Below are 22668 nucleotides of genomic sequence, written 5' to 3'. Positions count from 1 at the left end.
TGAAAATAAGTTTATGCATATTGATCTAATGGTGAAAATAAATTTATACAGCAATACTTATTTTGAATATGCTATATGATAATGTAACAATATACGTACTGTTCCTCAAAGACACAACAAAAAGAGTAGAGTATCGTTCTCTTCTCAAGATGAAAATATTTTAGAAAGTCGAAGAATCATTGACTTGACTGCACCATTTACTCTACTAGGAGGACATCCCGAATTCCCAAACTAGACAAAAAAGGGAAACAGACTCGTGTTTTTCCTCATTCATTAATCTAGAATGGACACTTGGACTTGGTATGTGCCTGCCATGTGCAGCACAAAGGATCAGACAGTAATCCCAAAGATGAGGTCTAAATTAAGGTGAAAATGAAAAGGTTGATCATATGATTGAGCTTATGAAGTGAGAGGGGAACACTAGAACACTTTCTTCTGAGATGTAAACAGTTGCAGCAATAGCAAGCAAAAGCTATTTTGAGTGCTTTCTTACTTTTCTACAAGAAAAACAGTGCAGTTCCAAAGAAAAACACTGCAAGTGTAGTCTTGGACACAATTTTTACTTTGTAGGTCTTCAATTGTGCATATCACGTTTTGTTATTATTAACAATAATTAAAAGAATTATTATTTTTTTAAATCAAACATGAATAACAGATCATTTTCATTCTTTGTTTCCCTTTTATACAGACCAGATGGTTGATAAGATAATCAGAGGGTATGATCTTGAAGCAATATGTGTCCCTCCTTATCTAAAACAATAATTTAATGAGCTTTGACCAATAATTGGTAAACAATACAACATTATGTTGGTAAATTACATAACAACATACAAGGCATCCAACCACTCAACTATCAAGTGCACAGTAGCATAAAAAAGGCTTCAATGAAGAGTCTTGGAATGAGAAACTCAGCGGACCACATTCAGCCTTTCACAAAACTACCATTCATACTCATTTGTTGCAAAAGAAGAATTGACCGTGACTGTCACCAATCCTTTATACGCCAACCAAACTCCTCTCACTAATGCACTTGAAGTTGTTATATGCTGTTGAAAAAATATGGTCAGACAAAAGTCATTCTTTTGTGGGCACAAAGAAAATGAAGGCCCAACAACTGGAACATACACAAAATTGAAAAGTTGAAATCAAAGAGGTTTCTGAACAGCCAGATGTACCAGAGGAAAGCAAGGAACTCATTAAAGAGAAGTATAAATGTGGAATTTGTAGCATAGAGATATGTTGTTAAAGATAAGTAGGAGAGGTCAATTAAAGATGGGGTGATGAGGAAAGTTTACTTAGACGATGACATGCACGAAATGGGTGGTAACTAGTAAGGTAACATTCTTGTCTCATAAGATCAGGTGGCAAGAGTTAAAATTTGTGAACTGCGGTAGCTGGTCCCAACTTCAAGTGCAGTCAGAATCAGTTGTCAAATATGAATTTCAATAGAACATTCAAGCAACGTGCAATACAGATGACTCCATGTTAAGGTCGCCCAGCTCTGCGACGGTATTGTCTATAAATTTGATGAGGTCTTCAGGTGTGTAAATCTGAGAAGAAGTGCACGCTTTCAAAACACCGAGTCCCACCAAATCAACCAATGAAGCACTCTCAAAATCAGAGGACAAATTGGATTGCTCATGTATCATTAAATATGCTTTTCCCACCTGCATGCAGAATTTAGAAAACCTAGGATCTTCAAATGTTTTTCTCATATCCACGATGCAATCATGAGTCCCTTCTAGAGCATGCACGTGTTTCATATCTGATGCAACCTTCCTAATAGACGCAATATTTAAAGATAAATGCTGAGCTACTCTTGACAAACTTTCAGTGGTGCTTCTATCTCTTCCATATATATAGCAAAGCAGCACCAAGTTGGCCAAGGCAAAGTATGAAATGAAAGTAAAGAAGTCAAAAAAATTCATCCCTGTTTCAAGACTAAAGTTAGTTCACCTTATGCAATCAGTCAAAGCATCTTCAATCTAATAAAGTATGTCAAGAAAATGTAGTTTCTATTAAACTTGCTACAAAAGTTGTTTTATGTGGTTAGGTCAATTGCTCTAGTAGGCATGCATACCTAAAAAATGTAACTGAGATGATATAAACTAGTGACATCAGTATTAAAAAAAAATACTGTGACCCCTATACATAGTTGATCATCTCAAAATCCTTAAATAATGAATATAAGATGACCAGTGATTATGTTATTGCCAATTAGTTTGCCGCAACAGCATATGAAAATTTCATAATACACAGTACTGCACCTGTGTTGGCAGCAAGGTTGCGCTGGCAGAGGCCTTCAAAATCATCACATATATCCTTGATGTCTTCAATGTATTCCTTGGCCTCATTGTAGTCGCTCAAAAGTAAATTCCACTGTCATAGCATGAAAAGTTATGTGATACACTTAGTACAGTTATGTTAGTCCTCGAGTCTAACTGAATCGCAAATATTTACTTGATTGCATTGCTCAATTTACCACCCAAGAAAGGTTATAGGCATTGAACCAATTGTGGTTTATAGATATTGTATCCTCCTGAAAGAACAAAAGAGATACGATCAAATCAAATCATATCAAATTCCTTGGTACAATCAATATTATATTTGGAACATCAAAATATTTTCTTCTATAAAGGGGCGTAGCCTGTAGGAAAGCCTTTGAAAATAAAGCATAAATATAACGGCAATCAATATCGGAACCAGAACTTACCAAATTATGAACTTGATGATACCATCCACTGGGAACAAATATGATTTCCCCTGCTTCTTGTGTGCATTCTAACCAAATAGTCTGCATAAGTTACAAATTCACTGAAGGCTGAAGCAGGAAATGTTATTGGAACCATTAGAATTATCAGAAGATGGAAGCTATAATTTTACCTTTTCAAAACCAGGGTATTTTGAGTCAGATACTTCATCAAAGATATTATATACAGAGCTTTTCGCATTCCTGAATCAACGATTATAGAAAATTAGCTCTGCAGAAAGCAAAAAGACAATACATCAAAGCACTTCCATCCTCACCCTTTACCTCTGAAAAACACACAAAAATTTGGAGAGATAAGCCCAAAACAAAGAAATAAAATGGGAGGTATGAGGGAATATCATCTATAGAAATTTTGGTCAAGGTGGACGTCAATACCATAGAAATGCAGAGTACATAAGTAATTTGAATAACAAATATGTATTGATAATCCAATCTATCTTTTTGTACCACAATGCCCAACATCTATTTTTTATTTTTAAAAAAGTCATTAATTTCAATTAGGAAAATGCATTCATGCCTGTCAAACACGAAATGGCACTGGGAAGGATCTAGAAAAAACCATCTCTTCTTTCCACAGACATTTGCTGACCAGCTGTACGACCTGAAAACATCAGCATGTAGAGGAGTCCAAGATCCTGCCAGAACAAGTGAAAGTAAAAAATTACCGTTGCGTTGTTCATGTCTTTGTATATAAAGTGCAGAATCATTTGAAATTGAAATTCATTGCAACTTGAAGATTTCATTACAACTAAAATTACACCTTTAACTCCCATATAAACAAAACGATAGTCAGAGCAGCAGATTTCCTTATTTTGCTGGTCACTGTCAGAACTAGTATTCATTCTGAAGTTGTCAAGATACAAGTTAAGCCAATCATCACAAAAGTACGTTGGAGTTATGTATGCTACATATTCTGGATACTCCTGCAATAGTTAGAAAAAATATATTGGCAAATCATCATTTGTACAGACAATAATATAACATACCATGGCTCTGATGAAACAAAATGATTCTCTATGTTGAAAAGGACAAACTTTGTGGTAAATTATTAAATTCCATTTGAACAGGGTAACGGTGTGTGATTAACTAAAGATTCTCTTTGTTCAATGATTGATAACACAGGGAGCTTGCTTACTAACAAATAGAAAAACAAACGTCTGAAAATACAGAATGGAAACTCAAGCAAATCAATAGTATCAATGCAAATTCATTTGCACAATAGCTTTGACCAAGAACCAAAAGTGAATGGGAATTGGGAAAAATAAATGAATTTTGTAATCCAAAATGCATGACGCGTGTCACCCCTGCGTTTTAAGTTCATGCATCATCAAGCTTGATGATATGAACAATGACATCAATAAAAAGTAGACAACATAAAACCTCAACTTTGATAGTAAGTTTGGCACCCCCTTAAATTGAAATTTTTACAACTATACTTCATAAACATAGAACAGACACTACAAATCTACAACAATCAACTATGAAAAGGTAAACACCATACCTTGACAAAATGCCAATCCTTCAAATACGGTACAGACACAGAGTCACCATTACTTGAACCATTTTCATTACTGCACTGAACTGCAGAACCCTCAACTTCAAGGCAACGTTCAACGAAATCAGAGACCAACATCTCCTCTCTTTTTTGATCAGTGAAATCTCTAGTATCACAATCTGCAACCTTTCCATTACAAAAAATTTCAATCACCATATATATAGACACCCATATTTTCCATTTTCAATCAGCTTAAAGGAATCTCAATCTTACATAGTATAAGTACAATCACCCATAAAGAACCACAAAAAATTTCTACCCAAAACAACCAAATTTTCAAAAGCCCACAATAGAATCATGTCATTATTACCACCCCTTTTTCCTAATCAATTATAATCATTCAAAAGATTCCAACTTGCATCATTCTATAGCTCTAATTATAATATGTTTAGAAGTAGAAATTTTGATACCTGAACTTTGGAAGCACCAAAATGATTGAAGAAAAATTGAAGATTAGGTTTTCCATTAGGTGTAACCCAATCAGTGGAAGCTCTCCAATGATGATCCATTAATCCAGTTAACACCACTGGTTTGTTCTTGTCCATATATCTATCAACAAATTCACTGTAACTCAATTCCTTCCCGTTCACCTTCTCAATTTCTCCCTTTATTTTGATGTTGTTGATGATGATACCCATTAGTATTAGTTTTGGTATTATTCCCTTTCACAAAAATTCACCATTCATAAACCTTGCTTTCTCTCAAGTTTCTCTGCTACGAAAAAGAGAGAAAGAAAGAGCGAGAGATTTCAGAATGTTCAGGAGGTATTGGGCCTCATTTGTCACTGGGCTTAAATCACCATTGAGTTCACTAAATGTTACTACTATTTGCACCCCCTTTTTTACCGTTCATAAACTTCTTAAGTCATGCACTTGGTGTATTGAAGAAAGTTTTGTTGAAAAAAGGGGTTAGGCTAACAAATACCATGTCGCAATTTTACGATGTGCACTATTCACGTAACTTACTTTCGTAAATAGGACTGGAGGGAGTAATTTATAAATACAAATGTTAGCATGTAAGATGTTGTTTGATTTGTCTTGATGAATATTTTCAAAATATCAAATTTTTATAATTTTTTATTATATATAATTAAAGATATTAATGGTCAAAACTATGTATTGGCATGTGTGCAATGGTTGACTGCGACATGTATTTTGGAACGGAGGGAGTATTGGATTTGACAATATTTTAACTTAGGCTTAAATATTGCATTGGTCCCTGTAAATATGGCCCGGTCGAGTTTTGGTCCTTGTAAAATAAAAATTCAAAAATCAGTCCCTGCAAAATTTTCTGTCTTTTAAAAATACCCCTGGGCCCACTGAAGCTGCATGGTGGCACTCCGATGCTGACGTGGCACATGCTGACTGTGCATAATTGGCCACGTGGCATCTGACGTGGCATATAAATTAATTTAAAATCCGAAAAAATCTGAAAATTATAAAAAATCTGAAAAATTAATTTAAATTTGAAAATTATAAAAAAAATTCGAAAAAACTAAAAATAAATTAAAAAATGATAAAAAATTTCCGGAAAAAATCTGAAAATAAATTTAAAAATCATAAAAAATTTCTGAAAAAATTTGAAAATTATAAAAAATTTCCGAAAAATCTGAAAATAAATTTAAAAATCATAAAAAATTTCTGAAAATAAAAATTTTCGAATATTAAATTTTAAAAAAAATATTTTAAAAATTCTGAAAATTGTTTTTAAAATAAATATATTTTTTTGAATATTATATATTCTGAAATTTTTGAAAAAAATATTTTTTTTTTAAAATTAGAATCCACCAGTGTTGTTTTGATTTTTTTGTATCACCCGATTGGGTTGGCATACACTTTGTGTAGATTAACTGGGTTAGGTTTATGTCCCCCCAGTTTTTTTTTTGTATTTATTTTTTCCTTTTTTTTAATATATATATATATATATATATATATATATATATATATGTGAGCACCTGACATAGACTGGAATCTGCAAGACACTACAACTCTATTGGACTGTCTTCTATTCCTTTTTTATGTCGTTGGACTCTTGGCTTATCAAAAAAAAAATTAGAATTTTCATAAAAGAACAAGAAATTAGATTTTTTTTAAAAATTTAAAAAATAGGAAATTTATCTTCAGATTTTTCTTTCAAAATTTAAAACTATTAATTTATTTTTTAAAAAAATTTAAAATACATTTTCCAAAATCTGGAAAAAAATTCAGGATTACAAAAATCGAAAAATAAAATATATTTTCCAAATATTAGAAAAAAATAATTTTTCATTTGTTTTTTTAAATTAAAAATATTTTTCGTTTTGCAATATATTTTTTATGATTTTTAAATTTATTTTCAGATTTTTCGGAAATTTTTTATAATTTTCAGAAATTTTTTATGATTTTTAAATTTATTTTTAGATTTTTCGAATTTTTTTATAATTTTCAGATTTTTTACGTAATTTTTATATGATTTTTAAATTTATTTTCAGATTTATTTTTTTTAGATTTTTCAAATTTTTTTTTATAATTTTCGGTTTTTTTCAGATTTTTTATAATTTTCAGATTTTTTTCGGATTTTAAATTAATTTTTCAGATTTTTTACATTTTTTAATTAATTTATATGCCACGTCAGATGCCACGTGGCAATTATGCACAGTCAGCATGTGCCACGTCAGCATCAGAGTGCCACCATGCAGCTTCAGTGGGCCCAGGGACTTTTTTAAAAGACAGAAAATTTTGCAGGGACTGATTTCTGAATTTTTATTTTAGCATGTAAGATGTTGTTTGATTTGTCTTGATGAATATTTTCAAAATATCAAATTTTTATAATTTTTTATTATATATAATTAAAGATATTAATGGTCAAAACTATGTATTGGCATGTGTGCAATGGTTGACTGCGACATGTATTTTGGAACGGAGGGAGTATTGGATTTAACAATATTTTAACTTATAAAAATTTAAATTCATCACTTTTCACCAATTTTCAATACAATATTTCTATTTTAATTCTCTTAACCAATGTCTTTAAGGCACTATTTAGCATTTAAAAAAGAAATAAGACCTTTTTCTTCGTATTTTTAATCTATTGTTTTTTTTTTCTTTTTCAATCACTTGTATCAATACAAGCAAATTTCGATAAACTTCTTACCGGTGACTTTTATTAATGTGCATGAGTTTGAAAATACCAATAAAAAAGAATTTGATGATATGTGTACCCGTGCAATGGCTTTTTCCAATATGCCATTGTCGTTTAGTACATGCTAGCATATGTACATGTAACATGTCTGCTGTTGAGACTTGGATACTACTAGTAATGGTAATAGTAATTGATTACAATGTACATATATGCTTTAATTTTTATACGGTGATCTCTTATTTGTACAACAAATCAAATTGGCCAACTACACATAGGGAGGGGGTTACTAAAACAGTAAAGTCCCTTGAATGTCATTTTAAGCTGCCTTTTAAGACTCTGCCTTTTTTTTACAGCTCAAAATGAATATTTAATCCAATATACATTATCTTATCTTATAGACTATTAAGTCTAGAAAATTAAGGGGAAGAAAAACTTCATATTGTTGCTTGGTGGAGTCGTTTGTGAATCAAGGCATGAGTATTGTTCCATAACTTTTGAGCTTCTGATTCATCATTTGCTAAGCGAGAACACTTACTCTCATTACAATCTGTAAAGTATTTCCCACTCACCCCTTCTGTTTTTGGACTCAAAGCCACATAACATGCAGTTGATGCACCCTGAGGACCACCACATATAATTGTGAGATATATATTACAATTACATAGTAATTTACTATAGGAGGGACATTATTATTTTAAGTCCACAACAATGTAATTGTACTATGCGTATATAGTTGCTTGAGGTTGTTCCCCATATTTATGTTTACATCAATCCATCAATCAAAGTCATTGCAACTTTGCAGGGTTTGGTACCCTATGCTTAACAAAATTTAACAGAATGATGTTTACCAACCTGTGATGTCGATTTCAGTAACTTTGATGCTATGAAAAATAAGGAATCTGCATGGAATTTTCAAATGTCATATTCAACTTTTGATGAAATGAAATTTAGATTCAAATTATCAAACTAATGTAACTTTTTTATATGCTTAATTACCTGTTATTAACCCCTTGTGAGATTTAATAATTCCTGTCTTTACAATACCTGGATGAACTGCATTGATAGTTACTCTTGCTTTCCTTGCCTATAATTATATATGAATATGAATACTTTAGTGGGACCAACATGCATAGAAAGTTTTGTTTCCACTTTCTTGTAGCAATGTGATGATTATATATTCACATATGAGACAATAAAGATTTTAGTTTTTTTTTTTAATTAATCTAACCTTGAGTTGTCTAGCTATTTCTTTGGCATGCAAAATATTGGCCAATTTTGATTTAGCATAAGCACGTGTTCCATTGTAGCTGCAAAAACCATTATGAGTATTTAAATTTAATGTAATTGAAATTGTTCATGCTTTTACACAGAAGAAAGTACTTGTACTTTTTTCCATTGAGTATGTCTTTGAAACAAAAACCATGTCTCTTCACCCAGCTATGTATGACAGAAGAAACGTTTATTATTCTTCCTTGAATATCTGTCTTCTTGGACGTTTCTATCATTTTGTCCAATAACATTTCTGTTAGCAAAAAATGTCCTGCAATTCAATTCAATAAAATATCAACACTTTCATTTTGTCCCACTAAATGAACTCACTATGATACCAAATATGCATTAAGAATTAGAAATGTACCTAAGTAATTTGTGGCAAATGTCATCTCAATTTTCTCTGCTGAGAACTCCAAATCTTGAGAGAATATACCAGCATTGTTTCTGTAAAATTTATTTATTCTAACCATTAGTGTACATATCATAAAATCATTACTTTTTTCCATTTTATTTCACTATGCTAATTATTATAAAATGAAAAAGTGGAACAATATGATGAGAGAACTTACATTAGAATATTAAGTGGAAGATCTAAAGCTAAAAAATCATAACAAAATCTTTGTACAGAAGAAAAAGAGCTAAGATCAATCTCCAACAGAATAACCTCAGCATTTGGACTCTCTTTTTGTATATTGTCTCTCACTTTCATTGCCTTCTTCAAGTCCCTTGCACCAATCACAATTCTCACTCCTCTCTTTGCTAACACTCTAGCTGTTTCAGCTCCAATACCAGAAGTCCCACCTTCCAAGTAAAACAACGATAACAACTTCATTAATTAATAGTTGGTCCATGAATGATGAAAAAAATACTTAAAAATATATACAATACTCAAGTTTTTTGGGATTTATTTTTCATTGTTAAATTATGATGATCAATAAAATGAGCAAGGTGTATTTTTGGGGTAGAAAATGAGATTATGAGTGTAAATGGGAATAATTAATGAGACCAAAATCCAACAAAAAGGCATGTGTATAGAAGACACAAAACACTGCAATTCGATAAGTAAGAAACAACCATGCAATTTTTGCCAAGTGAAAGCTTAACAAGTAAATTAATTATTGTATAAAATTTAATTAGCAGAGATAGGATGAAGATTAAACTAAACAAACAAAAGAACATGGAGACTTTACAAGTAGAAATATCAATATGCTCATTTCCAAAAAAAAAAAAAAAATAGAAATATTCATACAAGTACTACAGAAAAAAATATGAATACAAGAATCTTCAAATTAACCAAGTACTACAATTTAGCACAGCCATGCTTGCTCACTCTCACGTCCTTTATGAGAAAGAATGACTCACAAAACAAAGTAATTTGAAAGATCAGTAGATTATAGGATAAACCATACATAACCAACTTGGTCAAGAAAGCGTGTGTGTGCATGCGCGCGTGTGTGTATGAGATTTTTTTTGGTGAACAGATGTATATCCGTGCACAACTGCGAAGACTGAATTCTCAAGGTCAAGAGGACTGGTATGAGACTTACCGGTGATTAGAGCGGTTAGACCGGAAGGAAGGAAAGAAGAACAATTTTGAGTAACTTGCTCTGCTGTTGAATTTGAGCCAAAACCACTAGGCCCTGCAATTCCTGCTAAGTATCTCAGTGTTGCCTTCATGGGCTTTACCTGTTTTACAATATTATTATTATTATTGCAAGGACAAAAATAGCATTTGAGAATATATTGAGGGTGGGTGGGACTCAAACCAAACCATATACTTATATACACATGTACATATTTTTTTTTTTTTTTGGTTCACACATGTACATATTTTTTATCATGATCAAATCAAATTCGTTACCCTAGAGTTTAATGTTGTACACCAAGTAGTGCACATATAGCTATACATATTTACTGTGTAAAATTATTGTTTAATCCTTTGTACCAACCTACCTAGCTAATGTGTGCCTAACAAGTGAAACTTGTTTCACTCAGAAGCTTAGAACTAATGAAAATGTTTTACCAACATCATTGGTAGAGAGACCTATGACGAATGGTCCACAATCTACTATAACCAACTAAAACGGTTTGGCAAAAATCTTTGTAAAATTCTTGTCTTGTAATTTAATGATTTTTCAGTATTTAATTATTTCTCATATTTAACCTATGTGGCTTGCATTTTTCAGTTGTCTTTATGTGGACATTGATTTGATACTCTGGCTATAAAATTTCAGTGGCATAATTATGATTATGTACTGATAAAAAAGTGATTAATAATGCTTAATTAAGTATCCACAAATGATTATATGAAGATTACAACTGAAGTTAAAACTAAATGCAATGCCCTCCTTTTCATTTTATCTTTTTAATTTCACTTTTTTGGTTGTAATCAATTTGTGTGGATCCAATTTGTTGCACTTTCTAACTTCAATATAAAAACATCATCATCTTATCCCATTTCTCATCTTTTCACAGAATTGAAGAAAAGTCTATCATCTTATCCCTTTTGTCTTTATCACCTGTATTTTTGCCTAGCTAATTGTTTGTTTATTTGTGTTGATTATAAATGAATAAAATGGTGAATGTACAATATAAGTGATCCATATACGTAAGAGTGGTGCTATATCCCGAGAGATTTTGTAGTGAAGGGCTCGCAAACTACAGTATGGCCAATTAAAATCACGCCTGACCGGAAAATTGGGTCTTTATCCAATTTGTTGATTTCGCTCTATCTAGCATTATAGTATACATAATAAGTAAGTTTTAAAGTGGAGGTATGATGTCTTTCTCTCTTATAATTTTAAAGCATTGACTCGCTCGCGTTAAAACTTTCAAGGCCATTTGAGGTTTAGATTTTCAACAAAAGTATTTTTGGATTCAGCGGAGTATAAATGAAATTTTCCATTCAAATACTTTACTCCAACTCACTTTTGTTTTCTACAGTGAATTGCAATTTCCTCCCGACGGAAAACATAGCGAAACAATCACGATGGATTTGTTATAGTGAAAATGGATCGATGACATAACTCCTTAATTAGTGGAAATCATGTGGCCAATATCCTAAGTAAACTAAAATACACTCATCGTGATCCATTCGTAAAATAATTGTCGCTATACATAGCATTATTGTATTGTTTATAAGCACAAACTATATTATAGAATCCCATCTAATGTGTGTATATAGTTAGGAAAATGCTAACGGGTTTAAAAAATGTAAGAATAAAAGGTAGACTTAATCTTACATGATGAAAGTAGCGTAACTTTATAGCCACACTCGAAATAATATTGTGCCAAAGTGGATACTCATTATAGTTTCTTGTCGAGTACTTAAAAGAAAAAAAGAGGTAGAGAGTTATTATAAATATGAAGAGGTATATATTGAATTTTCTTTACCATATCTTTTTGGAGTATTGGACCTTGGTTAGTTGTGTGTCCTGAGAGAGTTCGCAATCCGTGCAAAAATTGGACTTGAGAGGCTTTGTAATATTTATGTGGATTTGCGCTTTTATCCTTGTAAAATTTGCAATTGTGTGAGAGTATGAGATGATTTGCAATTTTATCCTTTTTATTGTGAGTAATTTTTGTTTATTATTGTTTTTTGTGTGGAGATTTTTGTCGGTTGCTTTCCCAACATGCAAATAATGATTTTAGCTGATCTATGTATTATGTGAAAGATATTTTAACAAAGACCCAAAATCATAGATACAAATTCTGGCATATTGAAGAAATAGAATAGATGTGTATCTGATTTAATTGGTTGGTGATTGACTATTAAAATCCTGTTAGAGATGCCATTAGAGGAGGTTAGGGTTGAGACATGCTTCTGCCGCTTTACTGATGAGTGTTCTTTCGTGTTTTTTAGTGTGCCTAACCTCATGAGATAGTTAGATTATATACTCATCAGTGGAGGCAGGGATCTCTCAAATGGGCTGACTAATAAGAACGGTTCAACCCATCACAGTCCGTTCACAATAAACCCAATATAAATACCAAGTACAATAACATTAAATATTTAATACTATATTTTTCATTTATATTTTCATAATTTATTAAAGTAAATCCAAAATATTCAACATTATGTGCTACACATGAACTTAAAATAGCAAACAATTTACCAAACCTAAATAAAATGTAAAATAAGATTTCAAAAGACTGCTTTTCACATAAAGAAAACGTATTTTTACCAGCTCAGTTGCTACAATGGCATAAAACTCAAATGGTAGTAAGTTTTTGTTTTTGACCCCTTGATGATCTCCTGGTGAATAGGGAAAAAGGGTATAAGCATGAATGTACCCTAACACGTGTGCATCTAGAAAGAATAAAAAAAAATAGAATCTAGCATGCAATGTAAGTTTTGATAATTCAAATTTTCACAAAGGAAATCAAAACAAAGAAAGATGCACATTATGTGTTAGTGTGTTACAGACAAACATATGAGAGAGGTTCGATTTTTCGTTAGTACATCCATATGAGAAATGATGAGATGTGTTGGAGAATTATGGGCTACAAGATAGGCATTGAGGTTGACCCTTCAACAAGGGAGTGGTGAAATACAAACTATGGGTTGTGTAGGGTCCAATTATGTTTCCCAACATGCAAACATCATTTGTCTCTCCCATCGACCAACCCTTTCAAGCACTACTTTTGTTGTTTCATGCATGTGTAGCATCTTTAAAGTCAGAAGTATCAAACAATATAAACACAAATTAAGTGTATACAATCTAGATGAAGTGTAGTCTAATTAGTTTGTTCCTTATGCATATGCTTTGCCTTTGACCACTAAAGTTTTGAGTTAAATATGTAAATACTCCTCCCATTAAGCCTATGCTAAAAAAGGAGTACATGTATCAACATGGCTGGTTCCATTATGTGTGGTATCTTTGTCCTATTAAGCCTATGCTATAAGACCAGTTCTCCTAAAATGAAAGGTTAAGACAGAAAAATATTAAGTAATGAAACAGGAGGATTTGATTGGGGACCATAGATATACCTCCTTCTGAGAAACACAACAATAAAATACTACTAATTAAAGAACAACAATGTGTTTTTTAAACTGTTGATTACGTGTTTTGTACCTTGAAAACACCGATTAATGGTGGGCAAAAGGAAACGGGAGAATTCAGAACAAAATTATTCAAGAGTATTATTTTGCCCTTCTTGGGAGGTGGACTGCACTGTGGAGGGAGTGGTCAAGAATGTGTATGTATAAACATTTTTTTTAGAGGGAGTGTGTATAAATATAAGTATATAAAGTTTCTTTCGAAAAAAAAATATAAGTATATAAGTGTACAAGCAATTAGGAGTATATATTTCTATCAAAAAAAGCAACTAGGAGTATAAACTATTTGGAGGGATTTTGGGTTTATTTAAATGTTTGTTTGCATAGGACACTTTCTTGCTTCTTTATTTATTTATTTGTTTATTTATTTTTAAAAATGTAAAACACTTCTTGCTTCTTATGAAGAGCATCTGAGCAAGATTATTATTCTCTTTGGAAGAACTTTATAATTTCTGTGCATCTTACTAAAAAATAGCACCTCCATATAAAACATATGCACTATAATAACTAAAAAAATAGAACGTTGAGTTTCAGTTTTATTTTTGTCAAAGTTTTTTTTTTTTGGTCTATATTTTTGTCAAAGTTATGTTTTTTTTTTAGTTAAACCACTCTTCTTACTTCGTGAATTTACCAAATATTAGATAAAAAAACCATTAAAATAATTAAACATATAAAAAAAAATAGATTTGAAAAAAATAGTAAAAGGTACTGCATCGATTTGACACCACATATTTGCAAATGTGGCATGAGGTATCAGTGAAGACATAACAATCTTCATCCCATACCAATAAATATGGTTAGCAATAAACTGAGAACCAACTTGAACATCATTTCAAATGTAAGTTGATAATTAATTTGTTGAACTTCATTCATAAATCAAACTTGAGTTTAAAATTAAGTTTGTTGACTAAATGAACTAAACTTAAACTATATACAATTTGTCTGGTTTGTTTTATTAGATAACTCAATTATGTGTGTGTGTGAGATACTTAAAAAATTGTTTTAAAATTCATAAGGTAATTGATGAGGGTGACCATGGACGCAAGGGATGGGGGAAGGCACCCTTTGTTGACAAGAGAAACTGCCACGTTGAATCCGACTTAAGGGAAACCAAATGATACCCTTGATCCCACGCAACTTGAAGAGTAGAAGAAATGGCAAAAAAATCCAACCATTAATAACGAACAAGACCCCATGTTGTGAACCAATCCACAAATCTTTATCTATGTATTGGAAAGGAGTAAATGGAGGTAAGTTGGACTCAAATCCAAGAGATATTCTCATTAATAACCCCTCCAAAGACTGATTTATGATTACTTATAAGGGGTCTTGCTATCTTGTGATGTAATGGCACATGTTAAGAATTCAAAAGTAGAAATATAGTATTGAAAAAACACCTTTTAAATTTGTATAATAGTATTAAAACAAAAAGAATAATGTTTCATAGACGCCATTTCTCCATACCACCAATATACATTCCCATGTGGCATTAGGGGCATTTAAATAATTTCACTTACCAATCTCTTTTTCGTATTCCCTATTCTTTCTCTTGACCGTACACATCTCTCTCTCTCTCTCATCTCCCTCCCCCATCAACCGCAACCTCCACCCTCCCTCACCACCACCATCCCCGCCTCATCCTTGCGCTCGGCCCCACCCTCTCTTCATCTCGCACCACGAGCCACCACACACACTCCCTCTACCACTTTCTTTTGTCATTAACTACTCTCCAACCTCCACCGCTCTCTTTACCTAACCTGCGACGGCAGAAATAGAGAAGTGAGTTATTATTTTTGACATGTTGAAGGGTGTATATGAAAGGTATGTCCCTTAAGGATGTTCATGTATCACCACACTTAAAAAAAGAGAAATGATATTTGTACATCCCCTTTTTGACAATTTTTTGACAACTTTCTCTCTTATACTCACATTATATTCTTATTCTCTCTCTTCCTTTTTCTCTCTCCATTGTTTTGGACCAATGAAAAGAAAGAAAATGAAAGTTGTCATTAAAGTTGTCCAAAATGGTTGTACATATATCACTACTCTTAAAAAAACAGTTTTAAATTTTTAAAAAACTGAATGCATGTATTTTAGGGTCTTGTTAACGAGTGCCCCCGAGACACTCGTTAAACATTCCAGAATATAAATATTTACCACTTATGGTTCTTGAAGAGTGTCACAGAGGCACTCGTTAACATTTCTCTATCTTTTAAGACAAAATTACAGAGTAATTTTGAGTTTTTAGGACATAAATTTGCATTTTCCTACTCATAGTAATGGATCCATCGGTATTGCATTTAACCTAATCCTTTTATAGTTTCTGCTAGATAATCACAATCGAAGAGAATTCTCATGCATACATGTGCAGTTAATGTCTGCCTGCCACGATTGACTAAATTTGGCCATTAACACATCTAGCTTCAAAAACTTACTACTAGCAAAAACATGTCATTCCTGTGAAGCCATATAGTCAAGGCAAACTATGCCAAATACTCCCTCTGTCCCTATATGTAACCACCATTTCCCTCTAATAAAAGGGTGTTTACATATAGGGACGGAGGGAGTAAAATATAATTGTCACAGATTTTGCCCCTACGAAGGCTTGAGAAAACTAGTTCATTCAAATACTCAAATCATGATCCCTTACCTAAGAAAAATCAAACTTCATATGTTTGTCTAGACTGATTTAGTCTTCTCATAATCGTGAAGAATATAAAGGGGAGATTTGGTTTGGTTTGAGCACAATGGGCTGAGATCATTCGAGCCTAGTTCACTGCACATAGCTCATTCCTTTTTAATTTGGTTACAAACTCTATTAGGGAGAAGAGTTATATGCATGATATAGCAGGGAGGGCTGCCAACCCAGACTGACTTAGGGTGAATCTTCCTGTAAATAATAAACGTTTGGATGGGAAATGTCTGAATTCACATATTTTTAGGTGAATTCTATTATTTAGATAATAATATGTAGAATTTTTAAAATTTTGAGAATTTCAAATGAAACATAAAAGTTAATAATTTCAAATTTCTTCTTTCTTATAATTTGTCAAATCTTGTATTTTGGTCCTCGCATTTTTCAAAATTTTAAAATTTGCCCAAATAAATTTCCAAAAAATCGTAAATTGACCACCTATTTAAAAAAAAATAAAATTTGTCCCCTCAAAATTTTCGATATTTACAAATTGAACCATAATTTCCATTTCCAAATTTGGCCCAAAAAATTTAAATTTATAAAACTTGCCCAAAACTTATGATAATGAATTTTTTTATTAACAGTCTTGGATACTACGACTACAAGCCTCAACTATTTAAACCTGGGTTTTTATCTAATTTAACATTATATCACTTGCTTTTGGATTCGGCTTCTCTATAGCAAGTAACCCACTCTTTAGAGTGTAAGGAATATCAACTATTATAGATATCGTAGATACATCACAATAAATCTTGAGTTTTTTTTAAAAAGAATAATTTTTTTTGTTTTCTCACTTTACACCTTATTCACTTTAGATAATCAAAACTCTTTGTCTTTAACCTTTGCTCTTCTTTTTTTCCCAAGTGTTGGAACAACAACATAGAATTTTGTATGTTAATTATATTTTCTTGAGGATTATGCAAAGTTTAAGACCATTTTTGTGTGTTGATTGTTAAATTATTAGTTTAAAAGGTCAAAGATCTATATAAATTTATGGAAAATGCTTACAGATGGGGCATTAATTAAGGAAACCAAATATAGTATAAATATATTGAAATTTATGTAGTTAAAGTTTTAAAAATGTATAAAATGATATTTTCAATTCAATTATTATTTTTTTCTTTAACTAGTGCCTCAGGGATACTAGTTAATAACACCCAAAATTTAATAAAATTGACTTTCGAGCTAAATTAATTTTTATTGAATCAAGTTGAGTCCAAGTTTGATTCAACTCGACTTATTTTCACTCTTATTAATGAATAACTCTACCATCGTTGAAACCCACAATAACTTTTTTCTATCATTTAAAAAATAAAATTATTAAAATTATACGATTATTTGTTTAATGGTAATTTTAATAATATGGTTGTCAGAGGCGGCACTAATCACCTGTCCGAGAGGTGATTAGGGGGGTGATTGGTAGTGGTTGGAGAGATGTTGGAGGTCAATGGCGATGGCATGTTAGCGTTGACACAAAGAAAATAATTATAAAATCTATTTTCTATAGTTTTGAGATTTTAAGTGGGATTTTGAGGTTCGGACTCCAACTCTACATATTGCAATGCATGATATATCTTTTTTTATAGAAAAAGAAAATTATTTTATTTTTTTGACGATAGAAAGGAAAAATATTAATAATTACTTGTTAGGTTCGGTAGGCCACTCAAATTGCTCACATTTTATAAAAAAAAAAAAAAAAGATAATAAGAGTTTACACACAAAAAAGCCGATCGATTGAGAGGTTTTTGAACAATCCAATGACTCTTTTGAACAATCATCTTTCTCTCATTTCCTTGAGTTTGAACTCAAAACCTATAACTCTTTTAACCTTTTGTTAACTAGTTTAGATACTCCACGTCTTTTGTCTTTTATATGAATATGAATAAATTTTTTTTTTTTTTTTATGAAACATGAATATGAATCAAATATGTTAGTTCAAAGTTTACAAGTCACACATAGTGCATCAACCAAGTTTTCTTTTGTCTAGTATCGCTTCTAAAGAGAAAACTTAATTTCAAAAACGTTAAAGTTTTTACAATTACTTTCATAAATGAATTTATAGTACACTTTCATACCACAGAAAAAAACAGCCCTCTAAAAACAAATTTTAAAATCGACCTTTTGGGGAAAAGTGAATGGGTGCATTTAGAAAAAAGATTTAAATTGAGGTATAAAGAGCAACTATCAAGGAATTATGTACTCCGCATGGTTTTCATTCAGTTAATAGCCTGTCGCAGAAAGCCCAAAAACAAATGTAACAACCTAACCCTAAATAAGCCTATAAAAATCTCATCCCACGAAACAACAATCTCATTCACTCACCATTACTATTAGCCGCAGCTCTTCATTTCTGTCTCGTTTTTATGTTGTTGATTTCTCTTATATGGTGCTTTAATCTTTCTTGTTTGATTTAGTTCAGTGTTATGATTTAGAATTTATTTTTTATATTTTATGTTACCCAGTGAGGAGGATCTCCCAATAATTGATAGGAAGTGCCGTATGACACTCTAAACAGCAGCTCCGTTTCAGAGAATGATCTCATCCGCCGATGTCATTTGTTGGTATCGGTCGAGATCATTCTCTGCGGAGCTGTGTGTGAGATTTGAAACGGGTCTCCTGAGGGTTTTTATTTTGTTTTAAATTGTTTGTAGTTGGGTCTGATGCCACGTTTCTGGTAGCTATATGCTCTGACCAGAAATGCTATGATTAGACCAAAATCAAGAGTGTTTTCATTTGTTTCGCATTTTTGATAGGAATCTGCTTATCTTATATTCTATGATTTTGCAGAGCCGATTTGTGCGATTACATTTCTATAAATTTTTCTATGAATTTTTATAATTTTTCTATGAAGCCGATGATGATGAAACTTGAACTGGAATTACCGTCTGAATAGTTTATTCTTTGATGTAAATATCTTGGCTGTGGTACTGAGGCTTCTAAAAATTTAATCCGTTTTCAATTCAGTTAATCTTGAAAGTAATGTCTCAATTACAATTCTGTAGATTAATTTGAGATGTCTTTATGAATTTCTTATCTTATCTTTAGTAATTTCGTTTCCGTATTTCTTTGATGATGATGTCGAAGATTATAAACGTTGCTTTTTGTGTGGTCATCATTTACAACCGATAATAATGTTAGATCCAACTCAAATTTGTGGTTCTTAAAATTGTTGCATCAATGCGATAAACAATTCAGTGATATCCGTAACAATTTCCTTTTTTAAAAATAAAATCAGATATTGTATGAAAATATGCACTACAAGTTGCTACAAGTTTGATCATACTGCTACAAGTTGCGTGGATGATACCAAACCCCAAATTGAACTTTTTAATACGTTGAGATACAATTAAACTTTTAAGATTAAGTTGTGGATCAAAATTGTTCAATTTTAAATATAAACAATAAAAATGGGCTCTGACCTCTTTTTTTACCATATATATATATAAACTATTGAATAAATTATCGACTAAAAACGCCTCAGTAGTCACTTTACTTACATGGACAAAGATTAACATCATCTTGCACGAGGGTAGATAGCTTAGAATAAATTTCTTCATACGGGCTTTGGTTTCGGGAAATAGAGGCCATTTGTTTTCAATAGTTATTCTTTAAAGAACAAAGAAAAATGACAATGAAGAGGTAGTCAAGAAACTGCTTGTCGGAAAGAAAACAGCAAGAGGAGAATGGCAACAAATTACAAGGACTAAATTAAAAATTCCTTCAAAAAAAAAGGACTATATTAAAAATGTTTACAAACTTAAAGGACTTTGTGACCAAGAACCCTTAGTGTAATTTAACCAATTACTTAACTAATGTAGTTTATAGAATTAATCTATCTAATGATTTGGAGATATCCCTCAATCAGCTGAGGAGAAGGTTATTGTTGGCCTAATCCAATAGGCACAAGTTAACAAGTTTTGCCCATTCGGCTTTTTGTTCTACGGTGCAAATGATGACATTATTCGTGCTTGGTAATTGTTGTTTACGTCACATCAACAATCTTATAGATAACCTACAATGTATTTGTTTACACATAAATAAATTACTTGTTAGTAGAGATCGGCAGACAAACAATTTAGGTTTAGGAAAATTTCCTTTGGCTGATTACAAGTAGGCGAGAGAAAAAAACATGAACGCAGGAGAGTAAAATCTTTCTCATGTCTAATAAAATATGAAGGAGAATGTTAACCAGTGCCCCGGGGTATTGGTTAAGCAGCTAAAATGTCAACAATCTCATGTCTAGTAAAATCCATGTTTAATGTTTATAGCGTCGCTAACTGAATAAAACTAAGAACAAGGAGCTATGTTCTAACCTTAAAAAAAAAAAAAAAGAGCTATGTTCTAAGAAAGCAAAGCACGTGTGGATCCGCAAAATAGAGGAATCAATCCTATTATGCAGCGCCATGCTCTCCACTGGTGGGAGGAAGGCTGATTTTCGTAGGAATTTTGCTCTCCACCCAGCACATTTTGCTCGCACCCTGCAGCCATGCCAATTATGCCCTTGCGCAAGTTAACTCACGCTGCGCAAGTTAACTCACGCTACGCAAGTTAACTCCCGCTGCGCAAGTTAACTCACGTAATGTTCCTGTTTTTGAACAAAACCCATCAGTCCGAACTCCAACCACCATTTTCTTTCCCTCCACCTTCAAAAACCCAAAAAGTGTGACTACATGCCGATATATGACACGGAGGAGCGTTATAACATAATCTTGAATGGTTTATACCCTCCTAAACGTACAATTGGTGTTGCGCCTCCAGATAAGTGGATGACCACTCCGGATATGGGTCACATTATTGCTTCTTGCTACAAAAGACCCGTTGTTCTATTGACTTTGTCCGAAACGACGGGTGGTGTATGTGAGACATATTTCCCAATCCGAAGTGCTCCTCCACTTAATCCACATTCCAACATCATGTGTCTTTGCTTTATTCCCGATCACTATCTTCATGTGATTTTGAAGGAAGGTTGTCCGTTACCACCGAGTTGTAAGGAGTGGATGAACAACAAGATTGGTGAGGTGGAGAATTGGCATTTTGCGTTTTTGGATAGACAAAACGCTTTCAATGAACTCATGTCTAAGGAGCCTAAGCCGCCAAAGAAACCAACAAATGAGCACAATCCAATTGTTTGTGCTGATACCCCCACCCCGCAAAAAAAGGAACAAGAATTTGAATGGACGGAGGACATGGAAGAGGACGGCAATTTAGGAATGTCACTAGACCTCTTAGATAGGTTATTATAGGTTAGGAAAGTTATAGGTCGGTCGGTGTTCGTCCTGTTTTTTGGTGGTATTACACCCCGACATATTTTTTGGTGGCCGGTTATGTAATTTGTATATTTGTGGCCAATATGTAACTAATATTATATATATTAAATGAAATGAATTATTTTTTTGGTGGCCGGTTATGTCACACCAATTATTGCTTGCATTACTTACTTTGTCTCTAATTATTCAACTATTTATTTTATCTCATTTATCTCATATTTGTTTTTCATTATATTTTTGTGAAGTTTGTGAGGTGAAACATGTCTGAAGATGTACAAGATCCGGTTAAACTTGAAGTCCGTTATGTAGATGTGAAAAAGAGGGTTTGGTTCACTGTAAACCTCACCGACAAGTTGGACGAGTTGAAGGCAAAGCTTGACGACTTCTTTAAGTGTAATAGTGTAATGTTTGACTGTTTATGTGAGACTATGTAATTTTATAAATTTATGGACAAATTTGTGTAATTTGGATCGTTTACGTGTCATTAAGTGTGTTTAAATGATTACGGGTCATTACCGGCGAATTTGTGTAATTTGGACCGTTTGGATCGTTATGTGTGATTATGTGATTGTGAAAAAAACGATGTTTTGGTGTAATTTTGATCGATTGTGTCGTATTATCCAATAATATTGTTAAACTGGCGTAATTAGGTTCAATTACGAGCATATTAGGGTTTGGACCCAAACTGCATTCAATGCACATCAGTACAGCATTTAATGCTGTTCTGATATATCAGTAGTGCGTGAGTTAACTCGCGCAAGTGTAATACATTGCGTGAGTTAACTCACGTAGTGCTTTAATACATACATGACTATGCGTGAGTTAACATGCGCATAGTTTTACTCTTGCGCATCTTAAGTCATGCAACGTTACTTAACTAACGCGTAGTATTACACTTGCGTTAGTTAACATGCGCAAGGGCAAAATTGG

The 22668-nt window shown here is 32.3% G+C and overlaps 3 protein-coding genes and 3 non-coding genes across 9 annotated transcripts; 4 read left to right on the top strand and 2 right to left on the bottom strand.

The window, feature by feature from the left end:
• Positions 1-1196: 1196 nt before the first annotated feature.
• On the bottom strand, positions 1197-5043 carry LOC146940342 (2-oxoglutarate (2OG) and Fe(II)-dependent oxygenase superfamily protein). 2 transcript variants are annotated; one of them, XM_085754026.1, is made up of 9 exons: positions 4736-5043; positions 4272-4451; positions 3531-3693; positions 3288-3405; positions 2884-2953; positions 2714-2794; positions 2483-2539; positions 2268-2379; positions 1197-1930 (listed from the first exon to the last, which is right to left on the bottom strand). In XM_085754026.1, exons 1-9 carry the CDS (start codon positions 4961-4963, stop codon positions 1455-1457), a joined length of 1485 nt encoding a protein of 494 aa, XP_085610152.1. In that variant the 5' UTR covers positions 4964-5043; the 3' UTR covers positions 1197-1454. The 2 variants fall into 2 exon arrangements, with proteins under 2 accessions (XP_085610152.1, XP_085610153.1); XM_085754027.1 differs by having other exon boundaries at positions 4272-4444.
• Positions 5044-7579: 2536 nt separating this feature from the next.
• LOC146940341 (short-chain dehydrogenase TIC 32 B, chloroplastic-like) lies at positions 7580-10849 on the bottom strand. Of its 3 annotated transcripts, none has more exons than XM_085754024.1 (9): positions 10579-10849; positions 10265-10403; positions 9287-9518; positions 9082-9161; positions 8832-8985; positions 8674-8752; positions 8442-8529; positions 8298-8344; positions 7580-8062 (listed from the first exon to the last, which is right to left on the bottom strand). In XM_085754024.1, exons 1-9 carry the CDS (start codon positions 10624-10626, stop codon positions 7880-7882), a joined length of 1050 nt encoding a protein of 349 aa, XP_085610150.1. In that variant the 5' UTR covers positions 10627-10849; the 3' UTR covers positions 7580-7879. The 3 variants fall into 3 exon arrangements, with proteins under 3 accessions (XP_085610150.1, XP_085610149.1, XP_085610151.1); XM_085754023.1 differs by having other exon boundaries at positions 8826-8985; positions 10579-10829; XM_085754025.1 differs by having other exon boundaries at positions 8826-8985; positions 10671-10775.
• An 8077-nt stretch (positions 10850-18926) lies between these two features.
• On the top strand, positions 18927-19096 carry LOC146940340 (small nucleolar RNA Z112). Its single transcript, XR_015033853.1, has one exon. It is a non-coding gene; the product is annotated as a small nucleolar RNA Z112 (small nucleolar RNA).
• A 29-nt stretch (positions 19097-19125) lies between these two features.
• LOC146940339 (small nucleolar RNA snoR2/U65) lies at positions 19126-19281 on the top strand. Its single transcript, XR_015033882.1, has one exon. It is a non-coding gene; the product is annotated as a small nucleolar RNA snoR2/U65 (small nucleolar RNA).
• A 38-nt stretch (positions 19282-19319) lies between these two features.
• Positions 19320-19410, top strand: LOC146940338 (small nucleolar RNA snoR77Y). Its single transcript, XR_015033648.1, has one exon. It is a non-coding gene; the product is annotated as a small nucleolar RNA snoR77Y (small nucleolar RNA).
• Positions 19411-21141: 1731 nt separating this feature from the next.
• LOC146940337 (uncharacterized) lies at positions 21142-21714 on the top strand. The gene has a single exon (XM_085749868.1). It carries the CDS (start codon positions 21142-21144, stop codon positions 21712-21714), a length of 573 nt encoding a protein of 190 aa, XP_085605994.1.
• Positions 21715-22668: the final 954 nt, after the last annotated feature.

The sequence above is a fragment of the Medicago sativa genome, chromosome 3 (genome assembly GCF_051527215.1).
Source record: "Medicago sativa cultivar Bolivia chromosome 3, Bolivia_mono, whole genome shotgun sequence".
Lineage (NCBI taxonomy): Eukaryota > Viridiplantae > Streptophyta > Magnoliopsida > Fabales > Fabaceae > Medicago > Medicago sativa.
This window is presented reverse-complemented; position numbering and strand designations above follow the sequence as displayed.

Excerpts from the sequence above, each read along its gene's own strand:
- LOC146940342 (XM_085754026.1), bottom strand. The coding sequence starts at position 4,963 with ATGGGTATCATCATCAACAACATCAAAATAAAGGGAGAAATTGAGAAG. Across the intron at positions 2,795-2,883 it reads AATACCCTGGTTTTGAAAAG|ACTATTTGGTTAGAATGCAC; the intron begins GTAAAATTATAG and ends TAACTTATGCAG. Across the intron at positions 2,540-2,713 it reads ATCATCAAGTTCATAATTTG|GAGGATACAATATCTATAAA; the intron begins GTAAGTTCTGGT and ends TTGTTCTTTCAG.
- LOC146940341 (XM_085754023.1), bottom strand. The coding sequence starts at position 10,626 with ATGTATAGCTATATGTGCACTACTTGGTGTACAACATTAAACTCTAGG. Across the intron at positions 10,404-10,578 it reads GTACAACATTAAACTCTAGG|GTAAAGCCCATGAAGGCAAC; the intron begins GTAACGAATTTG and ends ATTGTAAAACAG. Across the intron at positions 8,530-8,673 it reads AAATAGCTAGACAACTCAAG|GCAAGGAAAGCAAGAGTAAC; the intron begins GTTAGATTAATT and ends ATATAATTATAG.
- LOC146940337 (XM_085749868.1), top strand. The coding sequence starts at position 21,142 with ATGCCGATATATGACACGGAGGAGCGTTATAACATAATCTTGAATGGT.